Source organism: Andrena cerasifolii, chromosome 3 (genome assembly GCF_050908995.1).
Source record: "Andrena cerasifolii isolate SP2316 chromosome 3, iyAndCera1_principal, whole genome shotgun sequence".
Classification (NCBI taxonomy): domain Eukaryota; kingdom Metazoa; phylum Arthropoda; class Insecta; order Hymenoptera; family Andrenidae; genus Andrena; species Andrena cerasifolii.
Window position 1 is genome coordinate 12,163,907 of NC_135120.1, and position 23,111 is coordinate 12,187,017.

General features: G+C 41.7%; 2 protein-coding genes across 7 annotated transcripts in view; one reads left to right on the forward strand and one right to left on the reverse strand.

Annotated features, from left to right (window-relative positions):
* The window catches only part of LOC143367498 (uncharacterized), a 47,597-nt gene that overhangs the window by 472 nt on the left and 24,014 nt on the right, over positions 1-23,111 (forward strand). The window lies entirely within an intron of this gene.
* On the reverse strand, positions 6-23,078 carry LOC143367495 (dystrobrevin beta). Of its 6 annotated transcripts, none has more exons than XM_076809359.1 (17): positions 22,606-23,078; positions 11,557-11,721; positions 11,082-11,298; positions 9,385-9,467; positions 9,161-9,312; positions 8,941-9,049; positions 8,077-8,243; positions 7,871-7,998; positions 7,693-7,791; positions 7,507-7,588; positions 7,330-7,368; positions 7,132-7,244; positions 6,373-6,526; positions 5,983-6,275; positions 4,281-4,426; positions 2,677-2,736; positions 6-2,133 (listed from the first exon to the last, which is right to left on the reverse strand). In XM_076809359.1, the coding sequence occupies exons 2-17, from the start codon at positions 11,714-11,716 to the stop codon at positions 1,871-1,873; spliced, it is 2,265 nt and encodes a 754-aa protein (XP_076665474.1). In that variant the 5' UTR covers positions 11,717-11,721; positions 22,606-23,078; the 3' UTR covers positions 6-1,870. The 6 variants fall into 6 exon arrangements, with proteins under 6 accessions (XP_076665474.1, XP_076665473.1, XP_076665475.1 ...); XM_076809358.1 differs by having other exon boundaries at positions 7,126-7,244; positions 22,606-23,077; XM_076809360.1 differs by lacking the exon at positions 2,677-2,736 and having other exon boundaries at positions 7,126-7,244; positions 22,606-23,077.

Below are 23,111 nucleotides of genomic sequence, written 5' to 3' on the forward strand. Positions count from 1 at the left end.
CGATGCTCGTTATGATTTCATTTTTTATTCAATACTCGTATCGTAAATGCATCGTTCTATATTAATTACAATTCAACGATCATTTATTCGAATAGCGTTTAATCTATCAACTAAAATCCAAGTATAGTACATAAAACAATGTCAGCCCCTTCTACCCTTATGTATCATCGTACAGTCGTAAATGCGATGTAGTTATGATTTGCTAATCGTGTGAAGCTTAGGCATTTGAGCACGATGCATTTGAAAATTTACGCAGGTGAACGAGGAAAATGTAGATAACGCGCTTGAAATGCCTAAGCGATACACTTTCCCTAGCGATACATTAAGCGTTGCCTACTGATGTTAATATTTCTCGATAGATGATCAACAATAATACTTATATACATTATCGCTGCAATGACTGAATACCTCAAAGCGACTGGGTCGTAAACATCAGTTCCCTTCGAATATATAAATAATAAGACTCTGCGCACCGCTCAGGGTATTAGCGATAGGAACTTTTAATTCGATTGCAATAAGTTCTTACGATATTATAAATTCCTTTAGAATCCATAATCGCTACAGGGTATATGTATATATAAATATTACTGAACACGAATTTAATTACATTATCGTACGCGAAGTTACGAAGGAAGGAAAACGCGGAAGTCTCGTTTACGAGCCACTAGCTCCGAGGCGTTTATCGCTGAAAGGAAAAGTGACGTAGCGCAAAAGTTTCTACGACACTTCTCTATGTCCTGTGTTACTATGGCGAAGCTTCTAAGGCGATGAGATATATACTTAAAATTTCATAATTTAGGTGTCCAATGATTTTAATGTTTACATTGTATGTTCGTATCTAACTCGTATGAATGTACAAAAAAACTTGAGGTTCTGTAACTAAGCCTCCATTAACAATTCTTTTATTATGCATTTTTAAAAAAGTTCTTTAATTACATTCGCTTACCTCCTTATACAAAGTTTGGTCAAAGATTTGACTTGTGCAAAAATTTCCATTTTTACCACCTACCGTAGACTAAATGCTGTTCGCTATCGATTGCCTATAGGTTTAAGTTAATGTCCACATTTTTTCTAACTTTCTCCGACAATATTATAAAAATGTGATGCTCTGTGTACTGAGTTAATGGGTACGCAAACACGAACAGTTCTCTTTTTTGTGTCTAATCCGGTTTGAAAACCAGCTTTTCACGTCTTTAGGCCCATAAACATTACAAGTTAAATACTTTGGTTGGAATTACCTGCGATATCAAATGCAACGCGTTTAATTGGAGATGTGGAGAGTAACGAAGGAACATATAAAAGATGCTAAACAGGAATATTGTTCGTGTTGCTGTTGAAGAACAATATACAGGTATTTAGCATATTTATACATAAATAATAATTTAATAATTTAAAAGCAGACTAAAGCTGCACCTCGTTGAGTAGTTTGAACATTAAATGATAAATACTTCTCTACACTGCGTTCCACATTAGAGCATAATCGTTTCGCGCAGGGATACACTGTTGATTGGTAGTAAACCGGCAGGGAAAGTGCTACGACCAATCGCGTGTGTCAGATCGGTCGCAAATGTATTTCACTTCTACCGAAGTGATAGTACATCAATTTTATCGTTCGTTAAAATTCATGCCAGGAAGCTACGCAAGCCTCGTTCGCTGAACTTATCATTCCTTTTGATTAAAAGTATTGCTTTAGAAATGCAAGATTTAGTATACTGTCCGAAATCTAATTTCATACTGATTATACTTCACACTAACACCCAGATATATGCCCATCGTAAGTAACCCGTGGAGCTACAGTAACTTATCTGCGTTTCATTCGGTAGCAATTTCTAAGCCATTATAAAATACAGATAAATGTCATTTAGCGAACTTATCGATTCACCCATCTCTTCACTGGCTCTGTCCAGTTGGATTCGTTATCTTCTTCTTTCTCTCCGTCCGCCTCCTCCCTCTCACCCCTTTCTTGCTCCTGTTCGCTGGATGGAGTAGCGGATGGTGTCTGCGACATGTTAACGTTGCGTGCCCGTAGTTCAGCTAAAAAGTCATTCTCCTGCTGATAGCGGCGTTGCAGCTCTTCTCGCCATGAATTCCCACCGCCGCTACTATCGTCTCCGTCCTCACCAGCCTCGAAGTCTAAAGAAAAGGAATGAATCGAATAGTTACGCGAGTGATTTATGTCCCAGAATTGTAGATGCACTTCTTATACATAATTTCGTTTGATTGCAATATTTTATTTCACGTCTTTTTACACAGAGAAGAATAGCAATTCTCGAGAAATTAACGAGTAAGTCGTCTACGTTCATAGAACTAATAGTCTTATTTACAAGTACTTAAGCCAACATAAATATGTCTACAAGTTTGTAAATAATACAGACATACATTACAAGTATATGACTGTATGGAAGTTTAGCGACGGCTAGTTAACTACTTCTAGGGAGAGCCATAGAAAGTCTCGCTATGGTTTCAATCGTTACTGATGAGATGTACCTGATCATCGTATCTCTAATTTAATATTAATATATTTTACTTTCTGAAATATCAAAATATTTGTCATAATGCCCATTCATTATAGAGAACATAGGTCGTACAAAAAAAAGCAAGTGATGTAATATTTTGCAAATACTTGTGAAAATGTAAAAAAGTACAGTAATGTTCAGAATTTTAACAAACTCTTACCTAACGGCTTTCTGATGTTAATTCGGCCTGAGTTGTGAGAATGATCCTCCTGGTCTGAGTCTGCAAGCCACCAGGACACATTCACAGGGGGTGCATATCACACACATTCCACAACACGTCTAAAGTGTTATTTGTATAGGAACGTCTATTTTGTTTTTGAAATTTCGATACGAAAGTAGTACTTTACAGAGATTTACATTTCTCAAATTCAAACGAAATTATTCCGCGTGGTAATACATATTTTCCACGGTAGCTAGCTTCTCTATTCAACATAGCTCACCGCATTTAAGATAGTATAATTAGCAGCGATGTTCGAAGTATGAAGCGGCAATATGGTGAATGTTATATATTTTATCTTCGTAGATAAAAAGAATTATAACATCCACATATTGTTAAGAATTGCCTTCATTTTAGAGCAAATTGGAAAGTGAGATTTCATATATTAAATTATGATCTAATTTAATATGGGTGTTAGTCTCACGATGAAGTTCTTACACAGAAATTAATTTACAATTGCCAATGGATCTTGAAGTTGTATGAAAAAGAGCACTTGCTGTTTGGCGTGTAGTGTAGTCTGTGCTATTGCTAGACTAAACTTTGCTAACTCTATGCTAAATGAGAGAAAACAAGGTAGAATTACAACAGGCAAATGTGTGAAAAAAAGTGGAAACTAGATATTTACATTTGTAGCCATTTGTTTCGAAGTAGTATAGAAAATAGTGTAAACATATTAGAAAAAAAATTGTACAGGTATTTGCACGAATATTATAAATTTCCAAGAGGTATTACTATACATTTTGACATATAAGCGAAATTGTGTCTTTACCTTTTTCTTTTTGCAAGTCCCTTGCATTATTCATAAACATGGTACCCATGAAGTATAACTTTTATACATTAATACGTTTTCAAAATAGTCAACCTTTCGCAAAGATTAAATACAAATGTACGAATATATTCCGAAGTTATATTAGAGAAAATATTTAAAAAAAAAATAATTTTACTTTCATTTGCATTTTATATAAGTATGCATAGGAAAATTTACGGTGGTATCTACATCTTAGAATCATAACAAATTTGCAAAGATCTTGCCGCTAAGAACGGGAAGGGGAATGCTAGCACTGTTACATGCCATGAAAATCTAATGATATGATAAATAGAATAAAAATACTGTGAAACATGCCTGTTTACACTAATATGAAAAATGTTATGAGAGAAAGTACATATAAAGAATGCTTGTTCAGAATATTATTTTCACATCGCTTTGGATCTTTTTTGTTCGGCAAATTTGTTACTCAAAATATTATAAACAAAATATAGACATATTTATATCATGAAGATTAAAATAATGAATTCTTAACATTTTTCTTACAATGTTCAAAGTCCTCAAAAGTATATGTTGTTTAATAATTCACTTCACGAAGTAAATTCATCGGTTATAAGGGATGGAAACTTCTATTTCTTGCAGCTAGTCCAAGTATATAATTATTGAAGGTTTCATGTTAAAGAAAATAACTGAGTATAAATTCTTGTGCCATTTTAAACTACCTAAATATTTTGCATTCATTTCTGATGCGAATTGTATGGAGATTTGCAACTTAACGTACCTGAGTTCAATTCCCTCACGAGTGTCGACATGGCATTAGTAACACTGTCAGCAGCTACCAACAAGTCATTTCTTAAGGATCGGCCCAAGCTATTATTCGCACTGCTGGAACCGCTTCCTGGCAAGCTGTTTGTCCTGAACGCAGACCTGATATCGAAAATCTCTATTTTCTTTGCATAAAGCAACTTCTGAATGAACAAAAACTAAATCAGGATGGTGACATGCCACGCTCACGATGCAAGTATTTGTGATTAAAAGTTCGCTGCCTTCTGTGACTGAGCGATTGTAACCGATTGTTACAAGATCCGTGTACGCTTGCAAAGTATTAACTAGCAGTATACATACTATCACGCGCATGCAATGATGGAAATGGTTTCGAGAGCTTTGCAAAGGAAAATTTCTGCCTTCGAATGTAAGAATCTGTAGTGACTTGGGAGGGAAATAATTAACTAAGAGGGAATTAATACTTGCTAGCTTAATTTATTAAAGAAAGAAGAAAATATACGCCATAATTGTACAATTCCATATGAAGGAAACTATATTTCAATGCGAACAATAAACTCCGACAACATGCTATCTAAAGTACACCTATGTAAATTGTTTCATTCTATACAATACACATGCCTGCAATTTCGCGGAAATAATTAAATCAATCGTGGAAATCAAGATACAGTCGTTAACGTAAAGCTATAAAAATCCAATAGAGCCTAAAAAGCGTCACAACGTAGCAAAAAGCAGCATCGTTTAAATGTATTGTTTTCTTGTATTCTTTTTTTTTTATATAACAACAACAGAAATTAAAATTCGCAGTGTCGTTGATGTAGGAATGCTTCAAAACGTAAAAACTATTTTCGCATTCAACTAGTACCACATTTGTTCTTGTTACTAGCTGAACAGAGATACAATTCTCGTTAACATTCACATGCAATAATCAAAGATACCGTTGTTGTGCTAATTTTCATACAATGTGCAGCTACAGGTTTATCATAACTAGCACTGCTCGTTTAGAAGAAATCAATTTCTATGTGTAAATAAAGTACAAGTAATTGTAGTCGCGTAGGTGAATCCCTTTCTGCTGATCGATAAATATTTACATCTTCTATTTGATTTCTTCTCGTCACTTAAATGTCATCTCTCGTAACTTAACTGATCCAGTAACTTCTTAGTTAATTAAATAGTAATGACTATTTCAAATATGGCGTACAGTGCACAGTGGATATAGATAATGTACAAAACAAAAAACGCGTCCTTCATTCGACACGATGTAAAAGCCAGTAGCGTTAACTTTTACGAGATTATCACTCAATTCGTTAAATACATTACAAATCTTTGTACAAATTATTCGTACACAGGACGATTCAGAAATATAACGACGAAGATCGGAACCAAGAAATATTGATAAAAACAAGGAAAGAGATTTTCTTCGTCTTTACGAACACTGTGCGTACCCGAATCTTGTCGATATATTTGCGAATATATTTCTAAGTAAACATTTATCGCTGAATTCAAGGATCAATGCAGGAATGTTTCTAATATTAGATCTCGTTGATCGAGATAGGTAATTCGTTTCACAGCGCAACGAAACCATACACTCTATACAAAGATTGTCGTTTGCATTTTTCATTTGCTAGGTCTAGGATTTTCATTGTTCTGGATTATCTGTTCGTTTATCTTTAACGTAAATTGCCCATATGCCTGCCTACCTTACATCGCCTCCCACACACGACAAGTTATCTGGAATAGGGTTTTGTATCGTTCCGAGCATACTGGATACATTCGCCACCGACGTTGCTGGGACAGAGCTCTGATAGCTTTGAGACATCTGTTGCTGGCTCTGCGACTGTTGCTGCTGCTGTTGCTGCGGAGTCGTGGACAGTGGACCACCCGGAGTCGGAGGCGCTGACCTACTGCTTGGAACAGCACCAGGTGGCAACGGAGGTGATTTTGTACTCCGCGGTGAACTATTTGGTGTCGATCGTGGAGATGCCTGGTGGTTCTATAACCATTCAGAGGTTCAAGTATCGTATCATAATTATGAGACCAGAAGGAATAACAACCGAGGGCAGGGCGTGAACTGTATTCAATCGTAGTACCTTCAACATTTTCATTAAACCGTCTAGTTGCACCATTAATTGTCTCCTAGAATGCTGTAACGTTCCTAAGTGAGTCTCTAGCTCGTCTTTTCTCTGTCTAAGAGCTCTTAGTTCTGACATTAACGCAGGATTTTCTATGCCGGCGGCTTCTATCCTGTAGTTAAATTCAATACGAAGATGAGAAACGTGACGTTGTTAGTGAAGGAGCGTTGGAATATCCGTAGTTGGATATTCCATTTCGCTGACTAAAAGCTGAAGCGAGAATGTATCGTTAATGTAGTGGTGTTTGTATGTGAATCTAGTGAGCATGTGATAGGGACCGATCCAAATTTCCGAGGTAACTTAGCGGTTGGTAATTTCGTAATCATGAAGGCTTCGTCTAGTTAAAGGCACAGCCTAGTTATTCTGTTTTAGAATGATGTAATATGTATGCCGAACTAAAAGGGAATAAAATTCAAAGAAATATTTCAGTATTTGAATGAAGTAGTAGAAATTCTTGAGCAGCGATCAGCGTAGATGTTTTAGCTAGAACTTTATTCGCATCAGTGGGCATCTTTATCTTTATCGAGTAAAGGGAAATGAGATTGTAATTGTTAGTTTCATTGTGACGTCTTCAGCTCTAATATGCAAGCTATGCAACCAAGGTGACAAAGTGAAACAGAATGTTCTTAACGTGCATGATCCTAGGATGGTTCGACAGGATGATTTCGAGGTTCAGGCTTGGTATAAAGGAAATAAACGACACAGGTATACCTTAACCTTGCAATCTGGAGCATGATTTCCTTGTTCTTTGCTTCCAATTGCGATATAAGCTCGCGTTGTGCTCTCGAGGTATCAAGAGATGCCAAATTCGCATCAGACGGTGCCCTACCCTGGAGCACAAAGAAGGTTTCTCTTTACGTAAGACTATACGTGCCTCGATATTCTCTCGCTGCGTTGAAAACTTCGCATACTTACTGCTTGGTCAGCTTGCGACATTCTGGACGAGGCGCGAGGCTGTCAACGTAGTTACGAAATTAAAATCAGTGGCACAACGCCGTGCCAATCTATTCGCAAACAGTTCAGCTTGAACTTTCATGCGTTTACTAAGTCTTCGATTGCTACTTCAAAATGGAAAGGTAACTAATATCTTACCATGGTCCTAGCTTCCTGAGCCAACCTTTGTGCGTATCGTGCTATTAATTTATGTTCATCATCCAGTCTCGAACTATCCATACTGTATGATATGCAAGTTAGAAAAAAAAATAATAAATAAACCTTGACTGTCCATGTAGATATTTAGCAACAATAAATACGCAGAACAGGTTGTTCGTCGCTCACCTCCTTAACGTAGAACGGCTATCCATTGACCCAGAGTCAAAGGGAGCCATGAAACCTGGATCCGGAAAGCCGTTGTGAGACGGTAAAGGTGACGGTGGGCTGCAATGCAGTGAATACACTTAGACTGATAAGTTAACACTGTAGAGTGTACGTCAACTAACGTAGCAATGCCACTCACACTATATGCGACAGATCTAACGTCTTCTCTGGTTGCTCGGGGAATCTTGGCAGGCTATTCTTTCCTTTCTCAGGTACGCATCTGAAGCTCTTGCGCAAGGAATGTCCAATTTGTTTGCTCGGCGACTTCTACGCGAAAGGGCGAGATAGAGTTCACATTAAAACTGGCTATGGAAGAGTTTGCAACCGCAGTTCTAGGGTACGTACGAAGCTACTGTACTCCCTGGTTTCATGATCATTGTTATGCGTCCCGGAAACTTTGCCGCGCCAGAAACAGTCTTGGCAAAGCTGGTACGCGTGGCATTTTTGACATCTGTATCGGAAGCCAGTGAAGTTCTCTTTGTGACAAGCGTCGCACATAACAGGATGGGCCACTGAAGCATCATACAGGGTTGAATAGAAATTCCGAATTTCTCCCTCCGACGATACATAGCTTAAAATCATTAGATCACCCACTAAATCGAGGTACCATACAAACTAGATATTCACTAATGCTCTGCTCCTATAGCGCTCATACAGATACAGGGTCAACTTTTTATCCTGCAACCCGCGCTCGCGCGAACAGGTAAAATGGCAACAGCGCCTCACGGACGCAGTCCACTATAACCATGCACCGTCCCGGCGCACAGTGTGCGATTTTGGACAAAAATCGCTAGACAGCGCAAATCTTGACCGATTTCAATAATTTTTTTTTTTAAATACTCGTAAAGGACTCCCCTCCGTTATTGCTCAGCCCTTTACGAGTATTTAAAAAAACCTGGGGCCGGAATATTCCAATAGCTCTTTGCGACGTTAATTTGTAAGAGGCAATCCTAAAATTTTCGGAGGTCAGGCATCACTGCTGTCCAGGCAGCTGGCAGCTCTCCGCTGGGCCGGTGCATGGTTGTAGTGGAATGCGTTCGTGAGGCGCTGTTGCCATTTTACAAGTTCGCGCGAGCGCGGGTTGCGGGATAAAACGCTGACCGTGTACACTACCATCCTCATATTTTATATCTAGATCACCCTCTAGAATTTGCATAAGACAGTTTAATTATTCCAAGCATCTTGTACCGTGGGGATATATAGTCTCACCGTTTTCCACAGCAGCCATTCTGTGGTAGAGTGGGAGCCAGATTAAGCAATGCGGTCCTGGGTCGGACATGAGGGTGTCCAAAAAATCGTTCACCGTGACTTTCGAGTTCTGAAACACGGCGGAACGGAAACCACGCTCATTTCTGGCCGGTATTAATTCTGGAGTGTAGTTGCGGAATTACCGAGCCAGTTTGACAACGGCTCGACCCAGGGAACTTACTTGCGGGAATATTGAGCTGGCCAGGCCCTCGGAGTATCCAAAAGACGGCGACTCGTAAACCGCGGCCGTTAACCCTAGCACCTCTTTCAAATACTCTGCGAACCTCCAATGTATCATGTGCCCGTTGCTGTCAGATATTTGCGAGTATATATCTGCTCGATAAACGGTTGCAATTACAAGCTCGAAGTGAAAGATACCTTGCTATGCAAATGAATGTAACTTACAGCGAAACTTGTCCATCAGTTTCCCAGCGCACAGCGTGGCTAAGGCCACTTTCACCGAGAACACGGATATTTTATTGTTTTCCCTGCGAAACATTCGGCTTTAGTTTTCATTTAGCGAACGAGGAGGTATAATCGTGGCCAATAAGTTCTTAATCCTCGGACGACAAGTTATCTCGACCGCAGGTCGGATGCAGGGTCCCTTTTGACCCGTAATTCCATTCACACGCACCTTAAGAATAAGCTTTTATATAAGCCTCTGATCCTGTTACAATCTAAAGTATATATCTTCTTAGAGAAGTAATGCTATTATGATAATAACTAGCACATGTAGTTGGATGCTGACGACGGGTCGAAATTGACCCAGTGTCTGCCAGGCGAGGGTCAATGAATTCTAGTTTACCCTGCATTCTAGTGAGGTGAATGTCCCAATTTCTGCTCATTTAACCCTCGGGCGGCGCGGTGAACTCAGTTCACCAGTTGAAAATAATCGTTTTAGCCCCCTTATATATAAAATATACACTTCAGAATCGGTTCCTCTGTTGATAGTAGTAATCTAGATTAAATGTGATGGGAAAATATTAGCAATGTATCCAAAAATCTAGTAAATGTATTTAAAAACACAAAAGTAGTAAAATCAACTGGCACAGGCAACATAGGATTCTTGAAACACACCACGATCGCGTTGGGGGAATGTTTGTCTTACCGAGACGTAATGAAGGAAATACGCGAATAAAAAATGTATTTGTGATGAAAATTTGCAGAGCAATTGATTAATTCTTTAATAATAAATCAACCAATTAAAAAACTATTTAAGAAAGATATTTCAAGATGTTTGACTATTATTAATTTGTAATTAAATATATAATGCTCTAAATGTCTTTCTGCTCATGAAAAATAAGCGTAAATGTTTAAATAATTTAGAATTATTTTCTTGCAACTATAGTACAAACGTAACGCATATAATAATAAGAAAAATACGAAACGAGCAGAAATGGGGACATGAGCAGAAATTGGGACATTCACCTTATCCACTATTTTCATTCTTTAAAATCACTTTTCTAGCTTCTCTGTGAACTGAATTTATTAAGCTGACCCTCAAGTACCTTTTCTAAAAGAATACAGCTTCACTCGGAAGCCTCAAACAGCATTATCTGTAAGAAGGGTCGCGAAAGCCCCAAGGAAAATACTATTATATGCCAAAGAGGGGTGGACTTCCCTCCTTCTTCTGGCATTTATCTGGTCCTACTAGCTCTGGAATTAATTTCCATGAAAATTTCTGCTTAGTTTTAATATCAATCATGTATTCAGTATTTCTTTACTTGCGACTACACAAAATGTTTGACACATGGTCATCCAAGGTATTTCGGAACTTATTGGCCACTCTGGTGTACTTTTTACTATTGCTGGGTTCGAAGCTAATTTTCAAATTCTCGAAACTCGAATCCGAAACTTTGTAAATGGAATATCTTGCTTTAAGAACCGGGGTCTAATTTTTGCATAAATCTCTGTCGGCCGTAGTTAAAGAAACTACAAACAAAAATAAGGATTCTTTATTCATTGATTTTATACTTCTCATCTGTCTTTCGAGAGTTTCGAATCGCGAAAGAAGCGCAAACTTTCGAAACGCGAAACTTCCTTGAGTTTCGACGCTCCGAGAAACCCATCCCTACTTTTTACGACACAACGTTAGCGCGTACCCCGTAGTGTAGGCAGCGAGCAGCCAGTTCATCAGCAGGGCTGTCGTAGCGTCGACTTTGGACTGCTGCGAGACAGGCACTCGTTTGTTAAGGGCGTGAAACAAGGAAGACAGTAATGTTTCGAGCCTCGATACACCCAGTGTGCTCGATGGTTCCAGGGTGTTCAAACCGTTCTCCCTAAACGCCTCGATCACATTCCATATATCCACGTTGTGCACTGCGCAGAAAGTATTAGCCAAAATATCTCCAATTAACGCCCAGCGCGAGCACTCGCTCAGAATGGTCGAGTGCGCAATGAAATTTAATTGCAGGGAAAACACACAAAACCGAGTGTTTTTTCCCATTGCGGGAAACACTGTGCAACGCCGTGCTTCGAGCACCATCTCGGGACCGCCCGTTATACACCTTGATACCATTCCCAGTTGCAGAACTACCAAGAGTCCGTCGAGTCCCCTGGAATATTTGTCATACTCACGGTGAACCTTCCTCTGAATGAATCTCAGCTTGCAAGCCGTCCGGTACGAAGCGAATCGGATGCCGTCAAAGTTCTGCTGCCGCATCTCTTGCAGGAGCTGCAACCGACTCGCCTCCCCCGTGCTGCTGTTCCCTGATCCTCCTGCGCCATCCTCCGCCATTTTATCTGCAGCAAACGACGAGGCGGCGATGGTTAACGCGGCTTCCTGGGCGGTGAGTACCGAATGCTTTAACCGGAGGACTAAGTCCCCCAACAGAATGATTCACTGGCCGCTACGCAACACGCCACCGGGCATCAGGATCTCGTTCTATGAGTTCCTGGAGATCGGCCTGCCCGGTTTTACGCGCGCGGGCTCGTGCGCAAGAAACGAGTCGCGAGTGAAACGAAGGTCTCGCACTTCGATTCGTCATCCACGCCAGTTAGCTCATCATTACGAAGGCTTGCTCGTTAAACTGCCAGCGATTAGAAACTTAAAATTGCTCTTGGGGGGATTCGTTGTAAAAATGGCCGAGGCGTGTACAAGGGATTCCTTCAATCGTTTCGGAGGAATTAGAGAGCTGGTCGTAATTAGCAAAGTAGAGGAGAGAATTGATACAAATGAGTAGCGCGTTGGCAGGCCACCGTGAACTTCGGTTGAAGTAGGCGCTCGGTGATATTTGAAACGCACGGGGCATAGAAAACGTTCGGAGAAAGTTGGAACAGTTCGTGGGTCCTTCAACGCGCTTCGAGAGGAAAGCCGGGGCATTCTTCTTTAACTTATAATAATATTTGAAGTATGAGCGCTTGGGGGAAGGATAAGAAAATGGAATTAACGCGAAGAGGAATAATAAGACAGTGGTTGAGTCGGGAGATCTGTTCTTGGCAAAATTAACTTTTCCATATCTTCATGGAAAGTATCCGTCCGCATTATGCGAATTAGAGTTTCTCTCGCGTGGTTTATTCGGAAAATCGTATTTCTTGGTAGGTAATTTATGTTGGAATTCGATTTAGGAGGAAGCTCTTACAAGGGGAGGCCGCGACATCTGGGACACGGATTTTGATGAATCTCATATATGTTGTAGTGTAGGTGTAGTAGACCAATATATGTCTCACATGTTGGGTCCACTACCCCAGAGTTTCCGAAATATTAATAAAAAAAGGTGTTTATGCGTTGACGAACACAGGCGATAGCGAAGTTTATTGTAATGATGAATAGCGGCGCGTGTAAAGGGCAGGTCTCGCATCGGAACTTTCACCGGTTCGATTCTCACTGGGATCATTTTTTTTCTATAAATGTATTTTGTATTTGGAACGAGCTCGCTATAGCTCCTATAAAAAAATAATTACTTAATCTTATCGTAATTTAAAAAAAAACAATTATAGAAAGCAAAACGTGTATACTCCCTGTCATTTAAGAAGGAACCTGCCGATCGACGAATTTAGACCGGTTCTGCGCAGGTTGACGCTCATTGGTGCCGGGAGAAGCCACTATTGGCTGTACCCCCACCAACGCTTTTTCGGAGCCAATGAGCTCATTCTACATGCGCGAAACGGGTTCCTTCTTAAATGACTGGGAGTATAGAAGCCCAGTAAATGACCGCATACTTTTAATAAAAATTGAACTTATTAATGTTTGCTTAATACGCGTAACGAAAAATATAGGATATTAAAAGTGCAACTACACTCCATTTATAAACATATAACAATATTTAAATTTATAATTAACATTTCTTTGCCTAATGGTCACTGGCTGGTCTACCCTAGGAAATATTTTTGTTAATAAAGATTGAGTGCAACAGATGACGTGCAGTCTAAAGATTTTTTTCTCTCAAAACATCCATGCATTTCTAGATTCGGAGATGTGGGCCTGCGAGGTGTAACGTGTGCAATGCTGTAATTTTTATTTACGCACGTGCTGTAGGGTTAATACAACAAAACAGTCGATCGAAGATACGGTAATAAATAAAAATTTAAATAGCGTGGCAAAGTGCTTTGCCACATCTCAGCGTGGCACATCGCTTTCGTCTGTATTCCGCGGAAAAAGTGGAAAGCCAAGTAATTTAGCAGGGCAATGTACGGTGAAACTTAACCACGGACAATTAGCTGTCTACGCGAGCGAGCGTTGCCTTTCGGTCACGTTATCTAAATGTCAGGGCAATCAATGCACGCTGGATTTCTTGCTTCCTTCGTTACCGCGCCTACGGCCGGCATTCTCACTGGTCTCAGGACCATTCGAAACATCCGCAGAATGCGCTGGCGTTATTCGCCACGGCGCACTTCATTGCGCCGTTGATTAGTCCCGGCCCGTTCAAACGATCATTCGAGCGCTACACAATTAACTCGCAGCTATTAAGACCAGTAGCCGTGTCGTCCCTAACAAGCTGCGACGCGCACCTTTGCTCCCTGGGACCAATCATTTCCGCCATTCGAAGGGACGTGGTTCGAAATGACCTTCGAAATGAAAGCGAATCGCTTGGGAAACAGGCTTCGATTAAATGCAATTTTGCATAATCAAAATTATGAAAATGGTGCGCGATTATTGAGCTGGATGGTCGTCAAAGATTTTCGCCACGCTGCCTCCGAAAACGCTTTCTTAGCGCAGTGAAACGGGAAATCGATAACAGGAATGCCTCGTCGGCTGTTGTCCGACGAAATGGAACGGAGACAGGTGCATTAGAATGAAAAATGCCGAGAGAAAGGGAAATCGGGCAAGGGAAGAGCGGGAAAGGTTTGAGCATCGCTCACTGTGACGTTGAAGACTAATGTCCCCGCTGGAACTCCGCCGCGTTTTCGTGGATTAATTCGTGGTAGATTTGCAAGTATAATATATTGGAGTGTGCGGCCAGTTTATAAATAACAGGCTCGCGGTGTTATTAAAATATAATTGAAAGCTTCTCTTTGTAGTACCGATCTACTGTTCCATTTTTATCTGTTTCTCTTTAAATAACAAATTCCTCCCACCTACGATATTGGGATGGTTCTTGCAAATTCGCCAGGAATCCACTGGAACACCCTTGTTCCCTCCATAATATCCGTTGGTCACCCGCGTGCAATGGAACTTGTTGAAGCGAGTACTCGAGCTTAAATCGCAACGCTAATTCTTGATGGAGTGTTTAATGCAGAGTTCGCAGAAACACGCGCTCCTTTAATCTTGCTAGGCGCTGGCACGAGTTTATAGCAGGGGCATAAATCGTGGCAATGGTTGTTGGTTTCTCGCGCAATGTTCACTCGTAAAATCGTGCCATCGCGATGGCCCCTTTTCTGCCGTTGCAAAACTCAGTTCCTGTGTATTGTTCGAAGTTGCTCGAAGGCATTCCGGTAAAGTTCATCAGTCGCGACGTTATAAATACTCTTATAAAACTCGGCTCACTGGCAGAATTAATGACTCGCTCCAAACGGGCAATAAAAGTGCAATTCTAAAAGCGCTTGAAACTCGGTCGTCGCGGCTCTGTTTTGTTTGCATAACAAGTGGTAGCGAGGTGCTAGCAAAAGTATTCTTCGCAGCGAATAGAGGGAATTTGGTGGCGTTTATTTAATAAAAAAGCGTGAAGTTCTCGTTTCAGTTGAGTATTAAGCTTTCGTTTCTTTTTTTTTATTGAAGGACATAGATCACGAAGGATGTAAAATTACTTAGAATTAGAATTGTTACGGATTAATGGGTTTAGGATTAAGGGAGTAGGTTACCATCAAAATTTTCGAAAATTGTTTTTTAGGATGTTTGCATATTCTAGCTACATCTTTTCTACGTATTTTAAGCGCAACCGGACCCCGAAAATTTAAAAAATGAAGGAATTACAGTAAGAAATGTACGAGCGTGATTTCCCAGAAACTACGTTTTCCAAAACGGTGAACATAAAATCTAGAAAACCGCTCGAACGATTTGAATGAAAATTTACAGGGAGTTGCAGGAAACTATTCGCCTCCATCTATTGAGGGCACATTTTCAATATAAATTCTTAAAAAAAAAGATAAAAAATATTTTTCCCACAAAAAAAGAAAAAATCAGAAACATCAACATAAAAATTGTATTAATTTGTTTAACAAAATTTTGCTTGCTGCACAAGATGGATACTGTCTTACAGATTATAAAAATGCCTTTACTTTGTATTTTAGGTAATTTACCTGTCCGGAATCGTGTTCACTATCAAACGGTGCATCGCGTACACGCTCTCACATTTCTATTTATAACTTTTTTTCCTATAAATATATTTAAAATTTTCTTTTTGCGCATTGAAGTCAACGAAATGACGCTTAAAAAAGTAAAACAAAATTTATCTCCATCTTCATTTATTACTTCAGAATGTGCGTTTGAAGAAGGACCTGATTTTGGGCTGTTGAGGGTAACCTACCCCCTTGAAGGAAATATGGTACTTTCATTTCTTAGGAAAGGCTTGCATGACGATTTCACTTGGGAGAAAATTAGTTTTTATTGAGATCGAATGATTTCAATAAATTAGAAATAATATATTTGGTTTAGTTAAATCGTTCATGATTTAGGTACAGAGCATGTAACAATTGATTTACCCCACCAAAATTTATAGTAGCGGTTCAGTCGTGACGTGGCCAATTGTGGTTTAATCAGAATAGGACCGCCATTGTAGTGCAGTCGACATATAGTCACAACTTGGTCAATAAATTGTTTGAATACACTATTTACCTGTCCATCCAGGTACACGTTATCTAAGCTGCATTATCTGTTCTATTCTTTCAAACAAGTTACATAATCTGGGCAAAATAATTAAAGGATTAAGTTTGTGAGCGATTACCCTTCTTCCTAACTAAAGTCAGTATATCTTTATATCTGTGTGTCTTCTATAACGAGATACATGATGTTGTTGGAAAATCTAGCAATATAACCCGTTCGATTGTAAATCTGCAATATTAAATATTGCATCATTTGGAGAACTATCTGCGCTATGATTTACAGAACAAATCAAATCGAGAAAATCGAGAACATTTCGCAAGGCAATAACTACGCGCGAGATACAATACGTATGTAGATAAGACTAGTTGCGTAATTACGTAACCTAATTAGGTCTTAATTAACGAGCCGACGCAGATTTACCATGGTGGATCAGTTTAATCGACAGAATCGTAAATCTTGCACGCAACATTCAACATATTCGGTTTCTCAGAAAGTCTTTATCAATCCCTCGAAATATCAATCTTAACAAAAACAAAGAAATTGTACAAAATTCGAATTTTATTAAACAGAGAGTAATAGTAAAAAGTTCCACCAGTGCTTGAAAAAAAAGAGAACAGAGACTTACTACCCCCATCTTCAGAAGGAAAATAAATATTGCAAACTACCTGACGATTTTCATCTTCTTTTCTTTAATCTCTTCGTTTCTCCTAAACTTCAAATGAATAATCTAACGATGCGATCAGGTGTTTACTTTCGCATTCCCTCGTAGGAGCGTTCCTCTGTGTGCTGAATCTTTCGAAAGGGAGGAGCAGGGGAAACGAATTTACCCAAGTGCTCCAGAACTCACGGCCGATAGTACGCTAAATTCGAGCGCGTCGGTGATTCGGCGTGTTTTCTCAAGCGATTCCTCGCGGATCGCGAGCGCTCGAGACTGCTCTCAAGTTCGACGATGCTTTAGGACCGCGCACAAAAGGCCGTGTTCCTCCACGGGCAACGAAAATAGCTCTCCGACGATTCCTCGAAACCGCCTGTATCGTTTCGAGTAGCGGCACTCGACCCCTTCATTGGCACTTCGCGCTCATTATTGGAAATGAATGAGCCACGAATACGATACCATTCTCAGGGTGGGTTCGTTCACAGTCATTAACTCTTGTTACGCAAACGATGCGAGGAGAGTAGCTCTCGCGCAGAGGGGTGGGGGGTGGGGGCAAGCCAGCGTCGGCTCGACTCGACCCTTCAACCCTTCCAACATCTGATAAAAGACCAAGTACGATAAGAAACGTGCTTGTAACTTCAGTGATCTAAACCACATTAGGAGTCACCGCGCTAGCTAGTGTATACTTCTGACTGCAGTTAATGCTTATTGGAGATCAAGGGTGCCCAGAATTCACTGTGAAAATTCTTGGTAAAATACGCGGGTGGTCTGAAAAGTTTTGAGCTTAACATAGTAACAAATATTTTTTCCGGCAAATGCAGCTTTATTTTTCTACATAGTCTCCTTGTAAGTCGATACACTTTTCCCAGCGATGCTCCAACATTTTTAAACCTTCCAAATAGTAGTTAGCGTCTTGCTGTGCAAATAGGCGTCTACGGATGCGATAATCTCCTCATTCGATGAGAATCTCTGTCCTCCGAGGCAAATTTTGAGCTTAGGAAAGAGGAAACAGTCACTGGGGGCCAGACCTGGCGAATACGCTGGGTGGTCAACCAATTCGAACCGCAATTCGTGAATTTTAGTCAAGGCGACCGCCGAAGTTTGAGCAGGTGCATTGTTGTTGATGGAACAGCACTTTTTTCTTCTGTAAACGCGGTCGTTTTTTTCGCAATTTCTGCCTGCAGCTTGTCAAGTAATGATGCGTAGTACACCCCCGTCGTTGTTTTACCTTTTCCAAGATAGTCAATGAACACAATTCCATGACTATCCCAAAAAAAAACAGTCGCAACCACCTTCCCGACCGATGAAACCGTCTTCGCTTTCTTCGGAGCAGATTCACCCTTCTTAGTCCACTGTTTCGACTGTTCCTTCGTCTCAGGAGTATAGTGATGAACCCAAGTTTCATCAACGGTTATGAATCGACTCAAAAAATGCACTCGTTTCGCTTAAACCGCTCCAGCAGGGCCTGGGAAATGTTCATTGGAATGCGTTTTTGGTCCAAAGTGAGCAAGCGCGGCACCCACCGCGCGGATAGCTTACGCATGCCCAATTCGTCACCCAATATATGACAAACGCGTTCTTTCGATATCCTCAGAGCCCCTGCTATCTCTCGAACCTTAATTCAACGGTCGTTCAGTACCATTTGATGGACTTTTTCGATGTAATCGGTGGTGGTCGCGGTTGCTGGTCGTCCCGAACGCTCATCATCATCCAAGCTGCCACGTTTAAATTCTGCTGCCCATCTTTTCACGGTGGCAAATGATGGGGCAGTGTCCCCGTAAACAGCGTCCAACTCGGCTTTAATTTGTGTAGACGTATTGCCCTTCAAATACAAGAATTTAATCACAGCACAATATTCAATCTTTTCCATTTTTCACAAAAACACTGACACCGACTGACACAAATCACTGTCAAATAACAACTGAAATTTTCACAGCTATCTTGTAGTACCAAAATGGTTTAGACGAGTAACGATCATCTTCATGCAAAGCCCCTAATTTGCGGTCAGAATCAAGTCCAGAAAAAGTCCCCCGCAACCTTTTCTTTCATCCAAAGCGCTACCATTTCCATCCCCTTCTACGACCTTTTTATGTCCCTTCCACTTCGACTTGTGGTGGTTTATAACCCCTTCGTGTTTTGCATTCCTCTGCGCGCCCCGCTTGGGGTGCCTCGAGTGTCCCGTTATATTACTTTCCTTCCTAATAGAAGTTGAACACCCCCAAACGACCAGGTGGTTTTGTTCCGACTATAAACACGCTCGCTGCGCTGCGTATGCCCCGTGCCCGCGGTTATACCGCGAAGGGGCTGAGCCTTATTACGCAAAACGGCACGAGGAGAAGAGTTTTAGGAGATGGTCATCGGCGGCCCGCCATTGTTCGCCACTTCGCGCTTTAATTACGCGGCGCAATGAACTTCGTAACAGCTTTCCGGGCCGGGAAGATCCCTACTCGACCGCAGGCTCCTCGAGCAGAACCGGTGCACGCGCTCGATTCTTTTTCCACCGTTTCCTTCGCGTATGTGCATCCATTCTCCGTTCTGCTCGATTGATTGCGGGATCAAGTTGTGCGGCACCGTTGCGATAATAATACCTTTGCCAGCTCTAAAAACCGAAGGGTATCGATTTTTCCGCACAGGGTAGGTCGCTTGGTAGCGGACGCTGCGCGGAAAGTATTTTGCACAATTGGAGAAGCGGGCTGCAGAATGGAGATGGAATAGGACTGTTCGCTGCAAGGTGACTATGATAACAATAGCATGGTTTCATCTTGGATCGTTCTTAAGGCTTCAATATGGAAAGCTCAGTGAACGCAGTGAGCGCAGTTCTGTTCTATTTTCATTACACTATCGCAAGAATTTGTCACTGAATTAAGCAACACCAAGCGATCTTGAAGAAATGAAATATCTCAGTTTTTATTAGTAGCGACAGACAAAAATAGAGGAAGGAGGACTCTTCTCGGCAAGAAAAAAGATCTCCAATTATACTTACTTAATTCTGTTTAATTCTTTATATTTGCCTTTGGAAAGTAATTCCTTTGTAGCACCTGCCTTGCGATAGAAAAATAACCGGGTATCCCTGCGAAATATGCAGATATATTAATTATACCCGTCGCTACTTGACCGTCCCTTTAAACTGTGCTTATAATTCAATTCGATTGAATTCGCCTGAATTGGATGTTAATGGATTCGATGTGACAAGCACGTCAAAGCGGAAAATCGCTTAGCGGACGGGCCAGAACGGAGCTGGATCGTGCGGCACTGAATCGGCTAGAAACTGGAGAAGCAAATCCCTCTTGGGATAACTTACGTAATCTCGTTGAGGGCTCGTTTTGTATAGCTTTGTAACGGGAAGCTAATTTGTGCCGCGCACAAAGAGCCTTTTCGCTGATCTGGTTAATATCACTGGCATAGAGGAGATCGCTACGTGGAATGGGCTTGGTAAATATAGACGTACTGCGATAAATGCTGGGGAAAAAAACTATGTAGGTTTCTGTACTGGCTAATCGATATTTTATGATGCCCACGGCGTGGCGTAAGTACACATTCGCGTGCGCCGCTGGCGAAATTTATTTATCCGGGGATCTTATTTCGATCCTTCCACGAAACAAACGGCGAAATAGAGATTGCCGCCAGTTTGGCAATTAAGGGAAATACAGGGTGTTCTGTGAATCGTGTTAAAACAGGCCCAGAGGTGATATCTCGTGAAAGAAGAAATAAAGAATACAGGATAAATTGATGTGATTAATTGCGTAGTTTCCGAAGGAATTGATTTTAAACGTGAAACTACTTTTTACTTGGGAGGCCACGTTGAATGACTGTTTACGCTGGAGACACAACAAGTATTATATAATGAAAATAAAGGATTAGGTACCTACTATTGCCATTTGAAAAGCTGAAGAACCGAAATATGCAATTGCATAGACACTTCCAGTAGTTTGCAGAAGAAATACAGCGGAGATAATAAAGAGGAATAAAATAGACATCTGGGACCTCTGAATTCACACTTAACGCATTCCGTGCCAAGATGGAAATTGAGATTTTTGGTCGGGCTGTAAAAAGTAACGAGGAAATTAAATTGTGATGTTCAGTTATAGAAAAATTGCGATATAAAAATAATTTCAGCTCTTTTTTATACTATGTATTTTGATTTCGACGCTGAATTGAGACACAGCATTTTCCTTTGGACAAAACTTTCATCACCGATAAAAATCGTGGGCCACCGGTGGCGCGGAACGTGCTAAACGTGTGCCGAAATGACTGCAAACCACATTGACCGTTTTCTGCAAACGAAGCATTCCAGGTGTCGTAAATTTTTCGACCCACGTCCGATCAGACGTTTTGTCCATTTTGACGAATAGCATCTCAGCGTAACAGCGGAGAGCATTGAGTGATTAGTCGAACGAGGGTGACGGAGGCGAATAATGCCAGCAAAGGTATCACGGGGAGTCCCGAATTTTATCGGTCTGCCATTTTCTACTGGTACATTTCCCGCTCCCTCGTACGAAATTACCGTCTTTGTGACGGAGAAATTGCCGGAAGGATCAGCGAGGGAAAGCGACAGAGATGGTCGTAGCAGGAAGTCGCGAAGGAATGAGGAACGCGTGGCTACCTAAGTTTGAATCAATACAATAAGTGGGCCAGGTGGGGGGTGCATAAGATCGCCCGAGGAGACAGAGGAACGGCCGGGAATGTGGGACAGTTTCGGCTGCGTACGGAGGAACGCTCGAAACGGAGCGGCCAAAAGGCGCGGCCAATTTTGGATTGCCCGTGATCGAGATAACCGCGCCAGTCACGCCGATAAAGAGGAAGGAGTTTGAGTGATATTCGTGCCTTGAGTGGCGCGGGGTATAAGACTCGGAAAACGATGCCAGATAAATATATCGTAAAACAGCTCCGTTGTAGAAGAAATGATTTGCTGGATGACTTCAGAACTTGTAGCGTAGAGATGAATTATAATCGAAACTCGAGACGCCGATCAACGTCAGGGATAAACGTCAACCGACGGTGGCGCGATCTGTAAACGGCACACGATCGGTTTATAGATCGATCTCACTGATCGCACGATACGTCGCTCCGTGCGGCAAAAGTTCGGGTAAACTTGTACAAATGGTACGCGACCGAATCAATTGAGAATAATGTTTTGGACCGGTGCCGAGTGGAGGAAGCAACGCGTGTCAGTGGAGCACCGTTTAGCAGAGGAGGTGGGGAGAACAAACGCTTCCTTTGCCAGCTAGGACGTGCATTCGCCGGGACAGTGTCCGTTATATTACATTAGACGCATACGAAGTTAATCTTATTTGCTGGGACTTATCGTTGCCCGTTACAATACGCCGTAACGGTAAATAAATAAGGGGACGTTACTTCTCCGAAGCTCGTAAACCCGTGAAACGGTAACCTCCGCTATCCGCACAGCCTTCTAAACGGGAAGATTCGAATACGCCGCTTTCGCATTCATTTTCCATCCACGCCGTACAATTACTCCATGCTTCCGCTCCTTGGCTAATCACAGGTACTTCCACCATTCATTCCCATACTTCTCCACATGCGTCGGTTAGAATCATCGAGTCATACCGGCCACCTAAAGGTTAAGACGAACATGAAAAATCCTCGCCTCCACGAAGCCGACTGCTACAGCAGATTTACGTGCACCTTCGATTTCTATGATACAGTGATCGAAAGAATTCCACAGCCTTACTGTCGGTCGATCTTAACGGCCCGGTAACGCGTCACGAGACACGACGGCGATGCACCTAACCTGGCCTGCCGGTCTACGTACCTCAGACGCCTTTCGGTGCGCGTGTCTCCAGCAACGGTGAGAGAGAGAGAGAGAGAGAGAGAGAGAGGAAAAAACGTGACGGGTGTGGGGTCGCCGTCCCCGTGTCGACCAAGGCTCCTCTGGTATCCGTTTATTACGTACGCGACTTCATTAGGACGGCCACCGTTCCGAGAAAGTCGCCCGTGCTGCGATGGTAACGACACTGTCGTCGCGGCACTCCGCGCAGTGGCTACTGCTGGGCCCCGAGCAGAGCTGTCAAAGGTACTGGGTCGCGTCGCCTCTACGCAACGTCACCACGGGCACGGCTCATCCGAGGGGATTACACACGCGTGGATCCTCGATCTCCGTAGTACTGGCGGCCCGCGGGATTCCTCTCGCCACTCGAACGTCACGATAAACAAACTGCACGCAATCCCGACGTAATGTGCATCGCGAGCCTCGCGGCCATCACTGATTTCTCTACTTGCACTGGTAGCCGGTGGCGCCATCGCTTCCTTGAACGGGCG